Genomic DNA, 17,440 nt, shown 5'->3' with positions numbered 1-17,440 from the left:
CTGGAAGCCACTTCTAAGAAAAAGTTTAGTTATTCACCTAAGAGAACCCTTAAGATGCGTTGACATGGAGCGCAACTTCAGTGACTACAGTTGCTTAAACTGCCCGTGATGAGTTGCTTGAACATGGTCGCGCTTGTTGCTCGCTTCGTCAGGGACTAGTAACGTGACGACCGGGGTAATGACATGGTCGCGACACAGCGTTAGTCGAAGTTCCTTGAAAAGTTCAAATTTTCAACTCTGAGCGGCTTTCAGTGAATCAGATCGCGTGATTGAGTCGCTGGAATTGCGTGATTTGCATCACTTGAAAGGAGGTCGCTTAAAGTTGTGTCATTTACATTGATTTTTGAATATAATCTCTTCGCCAGAGTTGCTGGGGTCACGTGTGAGATACATATATATTCGACTTTGACAAAAAGATGCACAAATTGAGTCTTTCTTCATCATTTAACTTTAAAGTATCAGTCCTAGCCCACTCCAATAGAGAGTTTTAACATCCAATTTAGACTGTAGATGGGTAGTAATTGTGCAGATTGATGACTGAATGTGTACATTTTCAACAATAAAAGAACAAGGCTATATATAAAAATCCAGAACAGTCTTTTGTATTGAAGGTGTATTGCAATACACACTATTGACTACTTCATGCAAAACTTAGTAGACTTTTAAGGTACGATTTGGTTTATTTCAATAAAAGATAGGATAAAAAGACACATTTTCTAGATTTTGCCAAAAATGAGATGAAAAACATAAAGCCATATGGTTGTTTAAGTCCACCAAATGTCTAAATCACTTAAGCTTTTAATTATTATCACACATCAATCATATTTAACAATAAAGCTTTATTCTCATTATATCCTTCATTCTGTGCCTGTCAAGGAACTCTATACTACTATATAGTTCTGAAAGGAGATGAAAGGTTTTTTTTATTTTCCCACACTAGCAGGAAATGCCATCTGCAGGGGAGACTGTTCCGCTATCTCTTCATTTACTGAGGAATCAGTCTTACACAACTTCCTAAATTTAGGTCAGGCCGCCAATGTAACCGTAGCCCCATAACACCGACTTGCCTGGAGTTCTATCACTTAAGCACCTTTGATCGATCAGCGAATGCATAATTCAGAAGCTTCTGGTGGCAAGGTTGTCAGTGTCAGACACGTTGTGCATGGCTGATCTCTTTTCCTAGTGCTGCTTGGAGTCGTCCAAGGAGTTAACGCATGCTAGCTGTCAACTTTTAGAGAGATATTGAGGCTTCAATCTTGAGCCCATAGCAGTACAAAGTTATATTCTTCCTCGTGCACTTGTTGGGGTTTGACGATTGAGTTGTGGGGTAAAAATAATAGATTTTTAATTTAGTCTTGAAACAAATCTATGATTTTCCCATCAGTATGTTAATTTGTTGTGTGTGTGTGTGTGTGCGTGTGTGCGTATGTGTGTCACCTGATTCTTTCCGGTGGGTTTAAAGACCTCACTGAAAACGGATATTTTCCACAAGCTCTTTAAAAGCATCCCCAAAGAACAAGTGTGTGTCTCATGTAACCAAACTCCCCGTTTTGTCGCAGCTGTCCAAGACTTTAATTATCAATAAAACTTTTAACTTTGTTAAATGAATCCTTCACTGTTTTACAAATGTGGCCTAAAACCTTTGAAATGTCCTTATTAGAAGATTTATGCCTAACAAAACGCATTATTTTGCACCATATTTGTTTTAGTAACTTTTTGAAAATGGGACTACTTTACTGTTTTGGAACCTGCGTTCCGCCATCTTGAAATCACGTGTTAAAGACGCACAAACCCTGAGGATAGAAGTTCTTTAACTTCAGCCACTAGAGAGTCAGCTGTACACTGTTTAAGGGGGGAGTAAAGGTCCCCTCGAAGAGCTCTTCTTCTCTGCTTCATTCTCTACTACGAAACCGTCGCCCCCTGCGGTCATAGATTATTTTTTGTGTTTTTATCCTCTTTCGGGAAACGAAAGAGGGTTACATTACGTTGACATCTTAACTTTGCCCGATTATTTAGAGCAACCAATAGCAGCACAAATTAGCATTTTGACCAAAAAAGCTGCTAAATGATGTAAAAAGCTGGCTGAATGCTTCACTCCAATTGAAAACTGTATGATTTTTACAGGCAAATGGGAAGGTGTGACGTCTTCACTCTCAATAGTTTTAAGATGGTGGAATGCAGGTTCTAAAACGGTAAAGTCGTCCCATTTTTAAAACGTTAATAAAACAAATATGGTGCAAAATAATGTGTTTTGTTAGGCATACTGTACATCATCTAATAAGGACAATTTAAAAGTTTTAGGCCATATTTGTAAAGACAGTGGAGGATCCCTTTAAACTCCATATTTCTTGGATAAAAATTGTTGTTTTTATTAAAAAAGCTTGTTTTGACGTCAATCCAAGGCTGCTGTAGTGAGATAAATGGAAAACAGACAATCAACGACGACTGAATCATCCCTCGTGTAAACAAGGAAATGAAGCAAATTCACCTTCAAAAAAAAAATAATCATCTTTCCACGCACTGATAACTTGCAATTAAAAATGTCTGAGTGAACTACTTCCATTAAGCTTGAATTTCAATAAAAGTAAAACATTTTGGTCAGTGTATTTCTTGCAGATTTGTCCGATCGTCCTAAACTAATAACTGCACAGTAGCGCTCGCTTTATTGCTAGTATTTACAGAATGCAAACATCGGCGATTGGTGGAATCCATACTTTGTCAAAGTGTATTTGATTTCTCGTGGTCGTTGTCTCATAAAGCCAAGGAAGCACTTTATTGTATTGGCGGCAGGAGGAGATATTGACATGGCATTTTGGTGGCATTATGAAGCCAGTTTAATATTGCCTTATTGTGGTCTAACAGCATCAAATCGTACATCAGCTCTGTCTAGAGGTGAAGCACTAAGTGCTCCTTCCAGCTGATGCTTCATGTTTACAAAGGTTAGCACAAGCGCAGGAATGATAACTCTTCAAACGTATTGAGTGGCTTTAAAATTGGACAGTTTTGTCCTTATTTTTGTTTTTTGTTTTTTGAAGAAATGTATTTATTTTTTCTAAACACATACAAAATTAGAATTTTAGATTTGCGTAATTATAACTTTTCTTTCAACAGTACAACAATGACGATAATCAATGTTTAACATCTATAAATATTAATATTAAGTCTTCTTACTTCTAATTAAGTTTTGACAAAAGTTGAGCCCTATTTTAGTTTAACTTTATCTTATTTTATTGAAACTAATTCACAATTATTGAATTTGCCCCAAACCCACAACACGGATGGCATGAGATTAGTCCTATACTAGTTTATTACTTTATCTTTATAACAAAAAATTCAATTTCAATGCTTTTTAGTGAGAGTTTTACTCGTGCTTTTGTTGACATTTGTCTTATTCTAGGCCAGGAATGGGCAACTGTTATATTAGTGGGGTTTATCAGCTTTTAGTATCAGAGCATTATTTCAGAAAAGAATATTTTTGGTGTTTTTAATTTGTAGGTGTTTTTTTTTTTAACATATTTAGAATTCCTTTTATTTCTTTATTGGTTTTTGTTGTTTTGTTTTAGCTATTTTTTGCACTTCTATTATGATTATTTTGTATATTGTGGTTAATTTTTCATATGTCGTTCCAAATGTACAAAACCCATTTCTTAATGAATTGGACTCAAAGGTAAAGACCACTTTAAAGTGACTATGACTAAAGTCAATATACTGCCAGATTATAGTTTTTGAGTATTTATTTATTTATTTTTTATTTTTTTTTAACAAAAAAAAAGATAACTGCATGATATGTCAATGTTTCATGATTTGCTTCATGTTTAATTAAAGTCCTGAATTAAAATGACAATTTAAAGCACAAAATGAGTCGAATAAATAAATGATTAATGTGGCCCACTGGCCGCCCAGTTGCCAATGTCTGAAAAATAGTTGACAAATAACTGCATTCCAGCAGTGGTTGGTTGTTGTGAAGTTTTAAAATGTACTCTTGTATTTTTTTAAATTTCATGCTGGAATGCCTCCAAAACTATTTTACCTCTTGGTACTTGAGCTTTCTGTATATTTTTTTGGGTTGTCACTTTCTGTTGCATCAATCCCACCTCTGTGTCACTCTTTGGTCATTGAACATTGTTTTTATAGAAAAAATGAAATAAAATGCGCTCTGACCTTTTCACTTGCTTTTTCTATTTGAAACCAGCTTCATCCAGAGCATTGGAGGCGTCCTGCCCATGTTTCTGGTGCTGGCCTTCATGTACACAGTGTGCATGACCATCAAAGGACTGGTGCTGGAGAAGGAAGTACGACTCAAGGAGGTGCTGCGTGCGGTCGGCATTCAGAATGGCGCCCTTTGGTCGGCCAGGTTCATAGAGAACATTGTTCTCCTCGCGGTGCCTTGTTTACTCATAAGTCTCATGGTTAAGGTCAGTGGAGACGAGACGATCAGTGGAGAGGACACAAAATGACAAAAACTGATCTACACCAGGTTTGATGGCACTGATTGTAAAATATAGGGCTTTTTTTTAATTCATAAAATTGATCAACAATTACATATATACACTGTTATTTGGGCATTGCCATTGCATTGCAATTTATATAATTTTTTGATAATACTTTACTTGAAGTTTTATACATAAGGCTGACATTACCTGTCTTTATTATTATTATGGCACCTTTTGGAGCTATGTTGGCATTTTTTGGGCCAGGTGGAGGGATCCAGTGGGTTTAGGTAGGGTTAGGGTTTGGGTAACAAAGGGTTAGGGTACACTCAATGACAGCCTCAGTGACACTTTATTCATGCCAGTCATGTCATAATAATGACAGCATAATGTCAGCCTTTATGTATAAAACTTCAAAGTAAAGCAAAAACCCATTTTTCTCCTAAGCACACAAACAAGCACACACACACACACACACACACTGTAATAACGCATCATTTTTGGCCATTTTGTGTCGCTCAGTTCAGGAAAAGGTTCTGCTTTCCGTTTTGGTATTCTCACTATTAATATTTAAATCCAATTACTAATGACAAATTCTCAAAAATCTCTTCTCAAAATCTCTGAAATCATATTTAATTAGACCCATTAATTAAGCATGCCTCTTCTCCAAAGTTTAATTGGAAAACTTTGACATTTTCTTTAAGTTTCTGTGTTTTCACTAATACTTTTTTTTGATATACATGGTTTCTTTAATTGCCGGAAATGTTATTCAATTGTATTGACCTTTTGCTTCTGGAGGTTTATTTATCTACTGTGTTGCGATGAGGAGGCGTTTTAGTTCATGTGAGTTACTCTGTGATAGAAAATATACTGAAGATTTGGCCTATTTTTTTTTTTTTCAACTGGGCTCGATTTTTAAAAGTCCCTTTATTAGTCGTAGTCATTCATCGATTATATTTACTGCTTTGACTGTGCTATACACCGTACCTAAAGCGTATGGTTTTTCATCTAAAGACCGTACATCTTGTGTTTGTCTATGGTTTGGTGGGATATGAATCTCTGGAATCTAGACTGATCCTCCTTTATAAGCTATAATCAGAGCTAAAAGCTTTAAGCTCGGTTATGAAAAATAGGGGTTTCATATTGTCCTGTATGGACAGACCACCGCATTTCAATAACTCATTTGTTCACGTCCGTCGTTAATGAAACTTTTGAAAAGGGTTTGGCCTAATTGTATTTTTGCAGTTGAATTGGAAAACGTGTCTGGTAAATAATGAAAAAAAAAAAAAAATGATATTTGAACAGCTGCTTGAAATGTAATTTCCGATTTGCCTAATGTGTTTGTAAGTCATCGCCATCTTGTAAACATTAATAACAATAAATTGAGTTAGTGGAGCGCCTTCAGGAGGAAGAATCCTATAAGGAGAATGTATATTCAGATCACAGACCTGCTCTAATGATGGTTTCACAGTCGTTTTTCAGCGCATTAATAGTAATGGCAAATCAAAAGGCAATTATCAGGACCCTGGATCTGGATCGGGGGTGTGTGTGACAACAACCAGGTTTGTCAGCTGCACCTGAGTCCTCTGTCATTTTACATTTGTTCTTGTTATGGTGGAGGCCCATGTTGTTTGTTTGCCATCTAGACAGGATATATTTACATTCCTCTCCCTCCTCATATCGGCGAAACAAGGTGTTTGTTGGGAGGATTTTCTGCACAAACCTGACACCCATCAGTACATTGGGTACACTCGGCAGTGCAGTCGGCTCTTGTTTGGACAATGTGATGCTTCCCCTGTGAATGTTTCCGTCACGTTCCTACTCGGCAATTACAATTTGATTCATTTGTTGAGCAAAACAACCCCCCCTAAAAATCACCTTCAAAGTGGGAGCAGCTATTGACACCCCATTAATCACTCATGCCCACAAGTCAAAGACAATCAACTGAAAGTAAAAGCCGCTCCTCCTTCAAGACTATTTGTCCGCTTCTCGAGGATGTGTACATTTTTAATTGCACCAAATATTCTTGCCAGGGTACATTTCCAGAACAAGTGACGAGACTATTGGAATGGTCTGAAGAGATAATGTTAGACAATGTTTATTCACATGTGTATTATTAAGGCCTTTGAGTTCATGCACAGAAACTAGCAACTAGCTGTACAAATGAAAAGTCTATTAAGGAGAATTAATGTTGTTCCTTTGGCCATTTCTCTGTCATTTTGTGTGTTTTAGTTGTTGTTCTGTTTGTTTTTTGATCATTTTTATGTATTTTATTATTGTTTTGAATAATTTTCTGTCGTCTTGTGTATTTTTGTCATTTTGAGTGTTTTTGGAGTCAATTTCTCTGTCACTTTATGTATTTTGGTTGTCTTTCTGGGGTTATTTTGTACATTCCTCTGTATTTTTTATCAATTTTGGTTGTTTTTGTACTTTTGGATCCATTTTATGTATTTTATTGTTGTTTTGAATGTTTTTCTGTCATTTTGTGTATTTTAGTTATTTTGAGTGTGTTTTTGGGAGTCATTTTGTGTATATGTGATGTTTTGTATAATTCTCTCTATTTTTGTGCTTGGTTTCTGATTAATTTTGTCCAAGTTACTGCTTAAAACCTCAATTTATCTAAGCCCATAGTTTATAGTTTTTGCACAAAGGAGGACATAATCGGTGGCCATTGAGTTTCTTACCGTTAAGGAAACCAGGCTAAATTACAAAAGTCAATGTGTGCCCTCCGTCGTACAATTATGAACTTGGTTGAAAACTTTGTGGTTAATACCGTTTAGCTAATTGAGCTAAATTCCCCCCCATCATTAGAAATTTTTTGGATCAGTATCGTTTTTCAATGCTTGTTAATTGAGAGATAAATTAAGAAATAGAAAGTCACTTCTCTACTATTTCTTTTTGGAAGAAGCTTCAAAGAAAGATTGACTGACAGGTGAGATATCTGTTCAGACACGGTTCCTATCATTAAAACAACTGGACTTGCTTAGAATTTCTCCTTGAACATATTTCACCTTTCAACAAAAAGGTCTTTTCCGTTCAGCTCTCAGATAGACCCGAGTAGTAACTTTTTCGTATGACCAATCTTTCCCCTTGTCTCACAGCCAATCTATCTGCAAAGCCCTGACCTTTCTAGTGGAGTTGCTTCTTAGAATCTTGTCCCCAGGGAGATGAGATGGTAAATGGTAAATGGTAAATGGACTTGATTTTATTTAGCGCTTTATCACCACACTGAAGCAGTCTCAATGCGCTTTACATATCAGCTCATTCACCCATTCACTCTCACATTCACACACCAGTGGGACAGGACTGCCATGCAAGGCGCTAGTCGACCACTGGGAGCAACTTAGGGTTCAGTGTCTTGCCCAAGGACACTTCGACACATAGTCAGGTACTGGGATCGAACCCCCAACCTCTCGATCAGAAGTCGACCCACTACCACCTTAACCACGGTCGCCCGTGTACTTTCTTTTCTGAGAAATATTGTTTTTCTCTTGAAACAAATGAGAATTTCTTCACTTAATGACTGGAACAGTGGAGTCTCTGAAATATGTATGAAGAAACTGAGGAAAACCAGCTCAGCACCGAACGCCTCAGTTATTACATCTAATTTAGCATTGTGTGTAATCATTGGCAAGGCGCTCTTAGTCATACTAATGATACGTTACATAACCAGGAACTTGTCAACGCCAGATGAAGATGAGTTCACTGTCTTGTTTGGCTCCTCCACCTTCTAGATTCCTCCGCTCACTGGCCAGCTCCCTGCCTTTGTACATGACTATAGCCTGGATCTATTCGGTGGCCATGATCGTTAAGAGTATTGTTGCAGAGAAAGAGGCGAGGCTAAAGGAGACAGTGAGGATCATGGGAATGTCAAGCACCATCTATTGGCTGAGCTGGCTGGTTTCCTGTGGGCTGCCGCTGGCCATCAGCTCTGTTCTTCTTACTCTTGTCCTCAAGGTGATCTACCATTGATTTACAAAGCCTGAAGGAGGACTCACTTATTTTTAACTTTGTTCAATCATTAAGGCTGCAACTGAATAGTTCCCTCCTATCTCTTTTCCTATCCACTTTTTGTTAACCCTGTGGATGACGTCATGGAGTTGGTGACGTAATAATCTGATGGCGGTGAAGGTTAGTGACGTTTGCCGTTGTGAAAAAACTACAAATTTCTGAAAATGGACTACTAAACGGGCATTTAAAACACTTTCCGCTCTACATCTAACAGCTGATATAATCTGAAATATCAGAAGGTTTGAATGTGAATCAAAGGAAACGAGGCTACCAGGCTACGAAGAACAAAAGTGAAACTAAAAGAACGTCACATTAGCTGCGTTTCCATTACTCTTGGAAATACGGAATATCTGAATAGCGCAATAAAAAATTACAATGGAAACACCTGTATAAAAAAAAAAACTCATGTCGTAATAGCGCTATAGAAACCGCAAATATCACAGAATGAGACGTACATAGTCACATGACGTGAGGTACATGGTCACATGACCACTTCTTTCATTAAATGTTTTTGCCGCAAGGAATTGTGGGACAGCATTATGTTGCATCCTTTGGTAAAGGATGCATCAGTGTTTCCTAGGCTAAAGGAGGTTATAAAGGAAGCATTGAGCCTCCTTTCCTTAGCTTTTAGAGAATTGGAATGATTCTTATCATGGCTGCCACTTAAACACTTCCGGAGGTTAAGGAAAAGTGGATAGGAAAAGGGATAAGAGGGACTTTTCAGACGCACCCAGAGTCTTTTTGACAAGGACAGCAACACAAGTTAAAATATAAATACTTGAAGCAAACATTTGGTCGTTTTTATTTGGCCTTTGCAAATATGTAATTGACATGTGCATGACCTAGTCCTACGTTATCTTCTATGGAGACTTACTATAATTGTAGCTGTTACAATAGCCAAATGATTACAACACACATTAGAGATTCACAAAAAACCCTCGAGAATCAAAGTGTGGTCCTCCTTGAAGCTGCCAATGATATCATTGATTTGGGGGATTATAATTTAAGTGCATGTATTGATTACCCTTTATTAATCATCTTTAATTAACATTGCTAATCCTTTTTCATGTTTTACTTTCTGCATGCCAGTTTGATAATTAGCCTTTTTGAATCGTTGATGTTTATATAAACTACGTTTTTTACCATATTATTCCCTTACAGTATGGCAAAGTTCTGCAGTACAGCGACCCTTCTGTAATCTTTGTCTTCCTGATGGTGTTCTGCCTGGCCACCATCACTCAGTGCTTCTTTATTAGCGTCCTGTTCTCTAAGGCCAACTTAGCAGCGGCCTGTGGTGGCCTCATCTACTTTGTCCTCTACCTGCCGCACATCCTTTGCTACGCTTGGAGGGAAGTCATGGGTTTCGGGGCCAAGGTCGCTGTGGTAAGTTCTTCAGTTCATATTGTTCTTTATATAATTCTGCTAATGTTTAAAGCTGCTACTCCCGATAGTTCAATCAATCGATTAATGAATAGAACTTCATTTACTCCAAAAAGAAAGGGAAATGGTCAAAATTGCCTCTTGAAAGTTTATCTCAACCGTAAACACTTTATTTAACATTTTTGCATATTGCATTGTGGGAAGTTGAGTCCCATTGAGATAGAAGTGTTTTTCCTTCATTCTCAGTTTTTTTTTTCTGTGTTTCTTCGTCAGACAAGAAAGACAGTGATTTTTGTTCTAGCTTGTTCCTGGTATTCCCCGTGATTTCAGAATGAAGTGAAAACATTTCTATTCACCCGTCTACGCAATGTGCGATACATTTCAACGGGGTAGCAGCTTTAAGTTCCCCATTTTTGTTCTTCCTGTGACTGCCAGGATTATCTGTACCCAACTTATCTCTGTTACAACAAAATATATTGCCTTTTCAGACCCTTTACAACCTTAAATAGTGATAGTGTAGCGCTATGTACGCTAGCTGCTTCCTAAAAGAAATGTTGCTACATCGATGAGCTCTTATGCAACTGTGGAAAATTGTATTACTTCTTTTACCATATCATGTTTGTGAAATGAAACCGCTGTTTACTATGGTATTGACCAATACTAATTTGGAATTGTAATAAATTAATCAAACGTGGCATCATGATTGTGTAATTAATAAAATGGCTAGCTAAATAACTTTAAGCTAAATCTATTTCTTTTAACCTGTTTTGGTGTTGTCAACTTTGCACTTTTTTATTTAATAAAGCATTGTTTTTAGACTTTCCAGTCCTCCTTTTTTCAGGACGTGTCACAAATACTTGCATTTTTCTCCAAACTTATACATATTTTTGGCTGAATCAATGTTTACCATTGGCAGAGCTTTTTTGTGGCTAATTTGACAAAGGGCGGAAAATAGTCTCAAAAGCAAAACTGCGAGAACCAACGCTAATTATTTATCTGATATGGTTGAATAAGTTATGTATTCTCTATATGAACTTTATCTTACAGCTGTAATGTCAAAAAACTAAACTAATACAGTATATAATAATAAGAAAAGTATTAATTTTAGGAAAGCAAAAGCGCTAAAGTGCAAAAAATAAACATTTTTATCCGCTACTGAATTTGAATCTATTTATTTAATTATTTTTTTATTAGATAGAAATAAAGGAAACTTTTAACTTTAAACATAAAGTCGTCACACCAAAATGGCCACACGAAGAACTTTTAAATTTACATGAAATAAAAGACCCACAGACAAGCACAGAGAGAGAAAGAGGAGTGTTCTTCCATCCTTGAAGCGATAATGATAAAGTGTGTATCATTGCTCAACTTTCAGTGTAGCCTTTCTCTGTGACCTTTATGGCATGGCTGGTGTCATTTATCCTTAAACTTGTCGTTTGCTACAAAAGGTGCACAAAATGTTGGATCTTCATTTTCAGTGCACGCTGAAGGATCTTCACTGAATTCTGATCAGGTCCTGTTTTTGTTTTTGTTGTATCCCTTTAAACCATTTATTTAATTTGAGGGAATTTTTTTTTTTTTTTTTTTGAAATTTTGAGTTCTTACAACAATTTGAAGTTCAAAATAATTGCCATCATGTGATATAATCATGGGAAAAATGTACATTTTCATTGAAATTGTGTATTTGGAGGAACTGAGATGCAGTATCTACAACCGAATCAGTTGGTGATTTACACAAGGTTTCATGTTTACTTTTTCCTGCGGGCCGAACTGCAAACTTTAAAGGGCCAGATTTGATCCCCGGGCCTTGTGCTTTAAACAATGCAGTGCATGGCCATCTCTTTGTTTCCTAAATATCAATGAGACATATAAGTAGTCAATATATTATTCTTGTTTCGAGAAAAAAACAACTTGGTTTAAATTTTTCATCTTCGGATTCTATTTTTTTTTTCACGAGATTGGCGACCATTGCCTTTACCTCCTTAAAAGTGATGCACAACCCTTCTAAATAAAACGACGGCCTTTTATTCTATAAAGTAGAGCAAACGTTACTTAATCTCAACACAAAGTGCCATTGTGAGGCCCTTCCCTGGTAGAAAGACTCCCCCCCCTTTGCTCCAAGTAGATGGATAGCCCTCTCGCCCTCTAATTAGCATGAGCAATGTTCGTCTGACCAAACCACTATCCAGTTCCACCCAGCACTTTATCAGAAATGTGTGTGTGTGCGTGCGCGTCTGTGCGATTCTCCTTTCCTTTCAGCTCGGATAACACCCCATTGTGCCGAGGCATACAAATTCGTCCCCTGATAATGAAGTCTTTAATCTGAATAGGATTTCCAAAGATCACCTGAATATATATGAGCTGGTTTTTGATTTCTGCTGTGCACCAAAGGGAGACGTGCCAGTAGAGAAAAAGAGACACTGTTAAACCTGCTCTTGAAATCATAACCAGCATAAATACTTGTCAATGGTTTAGATAATTCCAAAATGTACTTTCACACTGAAGCATTTGCTTGAGAGTGAGTCTTTTTTTTTACTGCTATTAATATAAATATTTAAAGCTGCTGCACCATATAATTTTTTATTAGATAAAATCATAGTCTATGCCTCATAGAACAATGAATTGAACATAATTTACTCAAAACAAAAAGGAAAAAGGGCAAAATGTCCCCTTGAAGGCACCCTAAGCACTTGTTTTTCTAAATTTTTGCCCAAAAATGTTTTGTGTTTTTAACAAACGATGTGTTTAGGGTGGCGATAAAACAAACCTTCAAGGGACAATTTCAACCTTTTTCCTTTGTTGTTTTTTTTTGAGTAAATAATGTTCGATTCATTGAGGCATACACTGTGATTTTATCTAATAAAAAAATGATCATAGGTGGCAGCTTTATCATCATGTGAAGTATAGAAAATGCGTTGCATTCCCAGTTGTACCATTATCTCACTCCCATCACAGCAGATGCATTAATAAGTGTTTACTAAGTAAATATCAGTTGTTTTTTTTTTAATCAAGCAGACATGAGAAAAATTGCATTGGTTTCATGTTATAAATTATTAATTCTGTTGTGAAGTGACAAGTAAAAATATCAAAAACAATTAGCTTTTTAAGCATCCTCTAACTACTTCAGTTGGGATTTTCATATATTCAAACAACTGTTCCATAGGAAACCCACTTTGATCACCTGACCTTGTTTCGACTGACAACTGCCAGTCTTCATCAACGGCGTCTGCCGATCGCTTTGATGTTTCCTTTGAAGTTTCTGTGTGGAATCTTGAAAAAAGAATCTTACTGGAATTCACTGCGCAGAAGTTAAGGAAACATCAAAACGATCAGCAGACACCTCTGATGAAGACTGGGAGTTGACAGGAGATTAAATTGGATTTCCTTGGGAACAGTTGTCTGAATAAATGAAACCTTAACATATTATTACAAAAGAAGACAGCAATAAATGTGCTGGAATTTATTGAATTGCGATTGAAAATTTGACAGTTTGACATTGTGTTTTACTAATCGATAGGACCCCAAATAGTCAAATTCTGAACACTGAATAACAGTTAGAGTGAGGCATGAGTTCAAGAGGGAAAGCTGTTGTGTAGTGTTGTCCTTCCAAGTCTGGTTCCCTTTGAAGCCAAAAGAGTGACTCCTGTTGCTTTGTCAGCCATTCACACAAAGGTCAAGGATGGACGACCACTGTCATGTCCGCTCTCACCCATTGACTGGTGGCCAGATGGGCATTAGAGAGAATATCACAGAACACACCATGCAGACATAACGTTGGCTACTCTGCCTTGTAGGAGAACATCGGTAAAACAGCAATGATTATGATTCCTTTTCTAAAGCCTCCGCAACATTTTTTTTTGCTCGAGTGAGAATGCTGCGAGCCAATGAGGCGTGATGAAACAGCTGGCGGGAAACATGTCAATGCAGAGTGAAGAGGCCTTTGGAGATGATGTCTTTGGGCCGAGCATCATTTGTAGTTTCCTACTGTATGAAAGATCCCACTTATCTCCATGTGCAACAAACTCATTCAGTATCCATCATTTCATCAACATCAAGTTCTTTGAGAATAAGAAAAGTGCCAAATATTTATTAGCTCATATTATCCATGATACGATTGTATTTTTAGCCAATGAGAGAGATGGAAAATGTTTATTATTATTATTATTTTATCTTTAAATTTCCCAAACAGAAACTTTTCACACATTTGTATTTTTGTTTAATTCTAAACAAGAAACGTGTCAAAAGTGTGGGAATAAAATACTCAGATGTGTCAAACTTATGGCCCCGGTGCCAAATCCAGCCCTTTGGAGCATCTAATTCAGCCCGCAGGAAAATCATTCATCATTCAAACATGATTCATTGTAAAAATGAAACTCAACAACATTTGCAGGTGCTCAACGGGGCCGGCTCTATGCAGGGGCAAGCGGGGGGCAGCGCCCCTTCAAATAAATGTCTTGCCCCTTCAAATCAAAGATTATGATTCCTGTTCAAATTTCATGAGAGACGCATCTCTTACACTCTGTTTCTGTTCTGCACATTTTTACACACGTATTAGTTAGCAAAAGCCTGCCTGAAGAAGGCCCTTTTAAGGACCCAAACGTCGCGACCGGCTTTCTTTTTCTTTGTTTTGGCTGTTTTACGCCTGTTATGGATAGACGGGGATATGAGGGCGGGCGGACGGTGGTTTCCTACAGTCGGGACCCTGACAAACACCTCCTCAGACTGCTTATATAACAGCCACAAGCGGCACACCTATGCGTCCGTCACACGGAATAGGGGCCGCTGCGCGACACAAGACTACAGAGAGCCAGGTTTTCAGCCACAATTTTTTGACCCGCAGGACTACTTTGTAGCCCCAAAATATCGCTCTAATGAGCACGCTGCCATTACGCGGACATGCACAGCCACGGTGCTGCTTGACGAAGTACCAAGCACACAACCCCACAACACCACTGATGATGAACCCCAGTCCAATGACCTAGATTTTGTGGTAAAAGTGCGTGTTATTTATAAAATAGTAAAAATGGCCCACCATCTAAAAAATGTTTCAGCCTCTAAACCCCCTCCCACAATTCAGAGGTTGACTAATCATTTATCCAGCTTTATTAAACCTGCCGGCCCCTGTAATAAAACACAAACATGAATTACTGGGAAAGCTAAAAACTGGGAACACACCGCCACGCTCATCCTCCAGGACCACTACACGGTGGCCATGGAGGCTGAGTTTGAAGCCCTCTAGAGCATACCCACAGCCGACTGGCGAGACCCCTTCCAGACAGCCTCATCCTGGGCTAGACGCAATTTAGGGATGCGTTTACAGGATGAGACTCTGGAGCAGGTGGAAGCTCTTATCATATCTTTTGTAGAAAATGTGAATGAGCGGGAGGAGGAGGTGAGAGAGAGAGAGGGGGAGACGGGGTTTCATCATCACCAGAGAATGAAAAAAACACTGTTGTTATTAGCACTGGGGAAACAAAGTGCTGGAGCATGATGTGCACATATGATGCCCCCTTTACATTTCTAACTGCCCCCTCATAAATGCCTGCCTACAACCGGCCCTGATGCTCAAAGTTTTCCCAGTGCTTATATCACATGATTGAAGTCATTTTTAACGTTAAACAGTTGAAAAAACTCAAAATTTGTACAAAATCCTAACATTTTCCTCAATTTATTACATAATATTTCCTTTTATTAAATAGAAAATGGTCACAAATTTTTGGAAATGTAAAGTGAAGATCCTGTTGAGACTGGATCACAATAATGTTGAAATTATGTGTTTTCCCACATAGATTCTGTGGCCCACTTGAGATCAAACTGCTCCTTAATTGGCCCCTGAACAAAAAACAGTGAGACACCCCTGGTCTAGATTTTCACCAAAATGAGTGAAAACAGTTACACACACACATTTACTCTACACATATTTACGAGTGAATAAACGTGCATAACAACAAACACATCGTCGTTGTGCTTGCAAAGATAATTGTTTCCCCTGACATATTTTTTTATTATTATTATTTCATTCAAAAATGAGTGTTAAAAATGGCATTTTGCCAAACAATCTCTGTGAGTTGGAACCATTTTGGCAGGAAACCACCAAAAATCTCACTGGCTGTTTCCCTGACATTCAACCTTCAGATGATTTTAAAACGCTGTCAACATAGGCAGAGTTTGAGATTCTTGCCAGGAGGGGGCAAAAGAAAAAATAGAATGAAATATATAGACCGTCTCGAGATTTGCACCAACCACAATGTGTGTAAAATAAACATCAATGCAAAGATGATAAGTAACATAATTGATAATGTTGACGACAAAAATTTGCGTCGTTTCTGTTTCATTTATGCTGCAGTGCCATAAATGAACTGGTGTTTTGCTTCAACATTTACATTGTGAAGAAGAATTGTGCAACAGAAGAAGAACCAACCTAAAGCCTCAAAAGTTTGGCACCATTTCACTGAAAACTTATACTTGTATTTTAAATTCAAATTAATTCATATGTATTTTATACAGTCACTGTTTTAGAGCACTTAAAATATTTGTGTATGATGTACATTATATTAAGAATTATATTTTTTTGAATAAATTTGGGAAAACTGTAATGAAAATGTTTGACCACTATGGGGTAGGCTGGTTATGGGTGTATAGTCCTCTGATCAAATGTATTTATTCATTTTCTTTACTTTTACATTTTCTTTACAGAGTTTGTTATCGTGCGTGGCTTTCGGCTACGGTTGCGAAGCCTTTTCCAAGTACGAGGAGCAAGGCATCGGCATCCAGTGGCACAATATCGCCAAGAGCCCCGAAGATGGGGAGCGTTACACCTTTCTGGTTTCCATCCTCATGATGCTCCTCGATGCCACCGTGTACTGGCTGCTCACCTGGTACATTGAAAACGTCTTTCCAGGTATTCTTCCTTTATTATCATGTTTGTATTCCTTCTAACTTTGTTTATATGATGTTTACATAGTGATATCTTTGTTGTATAGGTGCTTGTTTGAATTACTCACTGGTGCTACCATTCATACTGGGAAGCCCCAAGGTGTATCTCATTATCTATAATTAAAAGAACGCAGAATCTATTGTATGTCAATGTACGGAATCATCCCTTAAGCCAAACAGATATTAAAAAGTGACTAATGTTCTTCTTGATGATTCCCAGGTCAATATGGAATCCCTAAGCCGTTCTACTTCCCTTTCACTTCATCTTATTGGTGTGGCACAACCCCAGTGACTGAGGATAAATCCGATTGGCTGAAAGACTCCATCATGTACAACGGTAAAAAAAAAAAAAATCCTCATCTATAGTGTGGAACATAGCTGTAGCCCTATACGTGCTAATGAATACATGTTAGATGTCGGAGGGAACTGAAGAAATAAAAGTTAATTGCATGGGGAAGCGAAGAGGCATTAGCACCTTTATTGTTACATCTGGTGATATTGGCGCTCGGTGCTTATAAGAGACGACTGACAGAGTTTTGAGTGACGAACTTGATGCTATGAATAAAGTTAAATGTGAGAATTTGGCTTTTCAGCTGTGTGATAACAAGCTAAATCTCTTTGTATATGCTTTAAGAATCAGAATCAGAATCAGTATCAACTTTATTTATTCAACACCAAAAGTT

General features: G+C 37.6%; 1 protein-coding gene across 1 annotated transcript in view; it reads left to right on the top strand.

Annotated features, from left to right (window-relative positions):
- The window catches only part of LOC114480064 (ATP-binding cassette sub-family A member 1), a 243,088-nt gene that overhangs the window by 67,209 nt on the left and 158,439 nt on the right, over positions 1–17,440 (top strand). The window contains exons 15-18 of the mRNA XM_028473858.1: positions 4,193–4,415; positions 9,603–9,824; positions 16,518–16,722; positions 16,978–17,094. Coding sequence (XP_028329659.1) covers positions 4,193–4,415; positions 9,603–9,824; positions 16,518–16,722; positions 16,978–17,094 — 767 coding nt within the window. The remainder of the gene's footprint in view (positions 1–4,192; positions 4,416–9,602; positions 9,825–16,517; positions 16,723–16,977; positions 17,095–17,440) is intronic.

Source organism: Gouania willdenowi, chromosome 18 (assembly GCF_900634775.1).
Source record: "Gouania willdenowi chromosome 18, fGouWil2.1, whole genome shotgun sequence".
NCBI classification, from domain to species: Eukaryota; Metazoa; Chordata; class Actinopteri; order Blenniiformes; family Gobiesocidae; genus Gouania; species Gouania willdenowi.
Note: the sequence above shows the minus strand (reverse complement) of the source record. Positions and strands in the feature narration are given on the sequence as shown.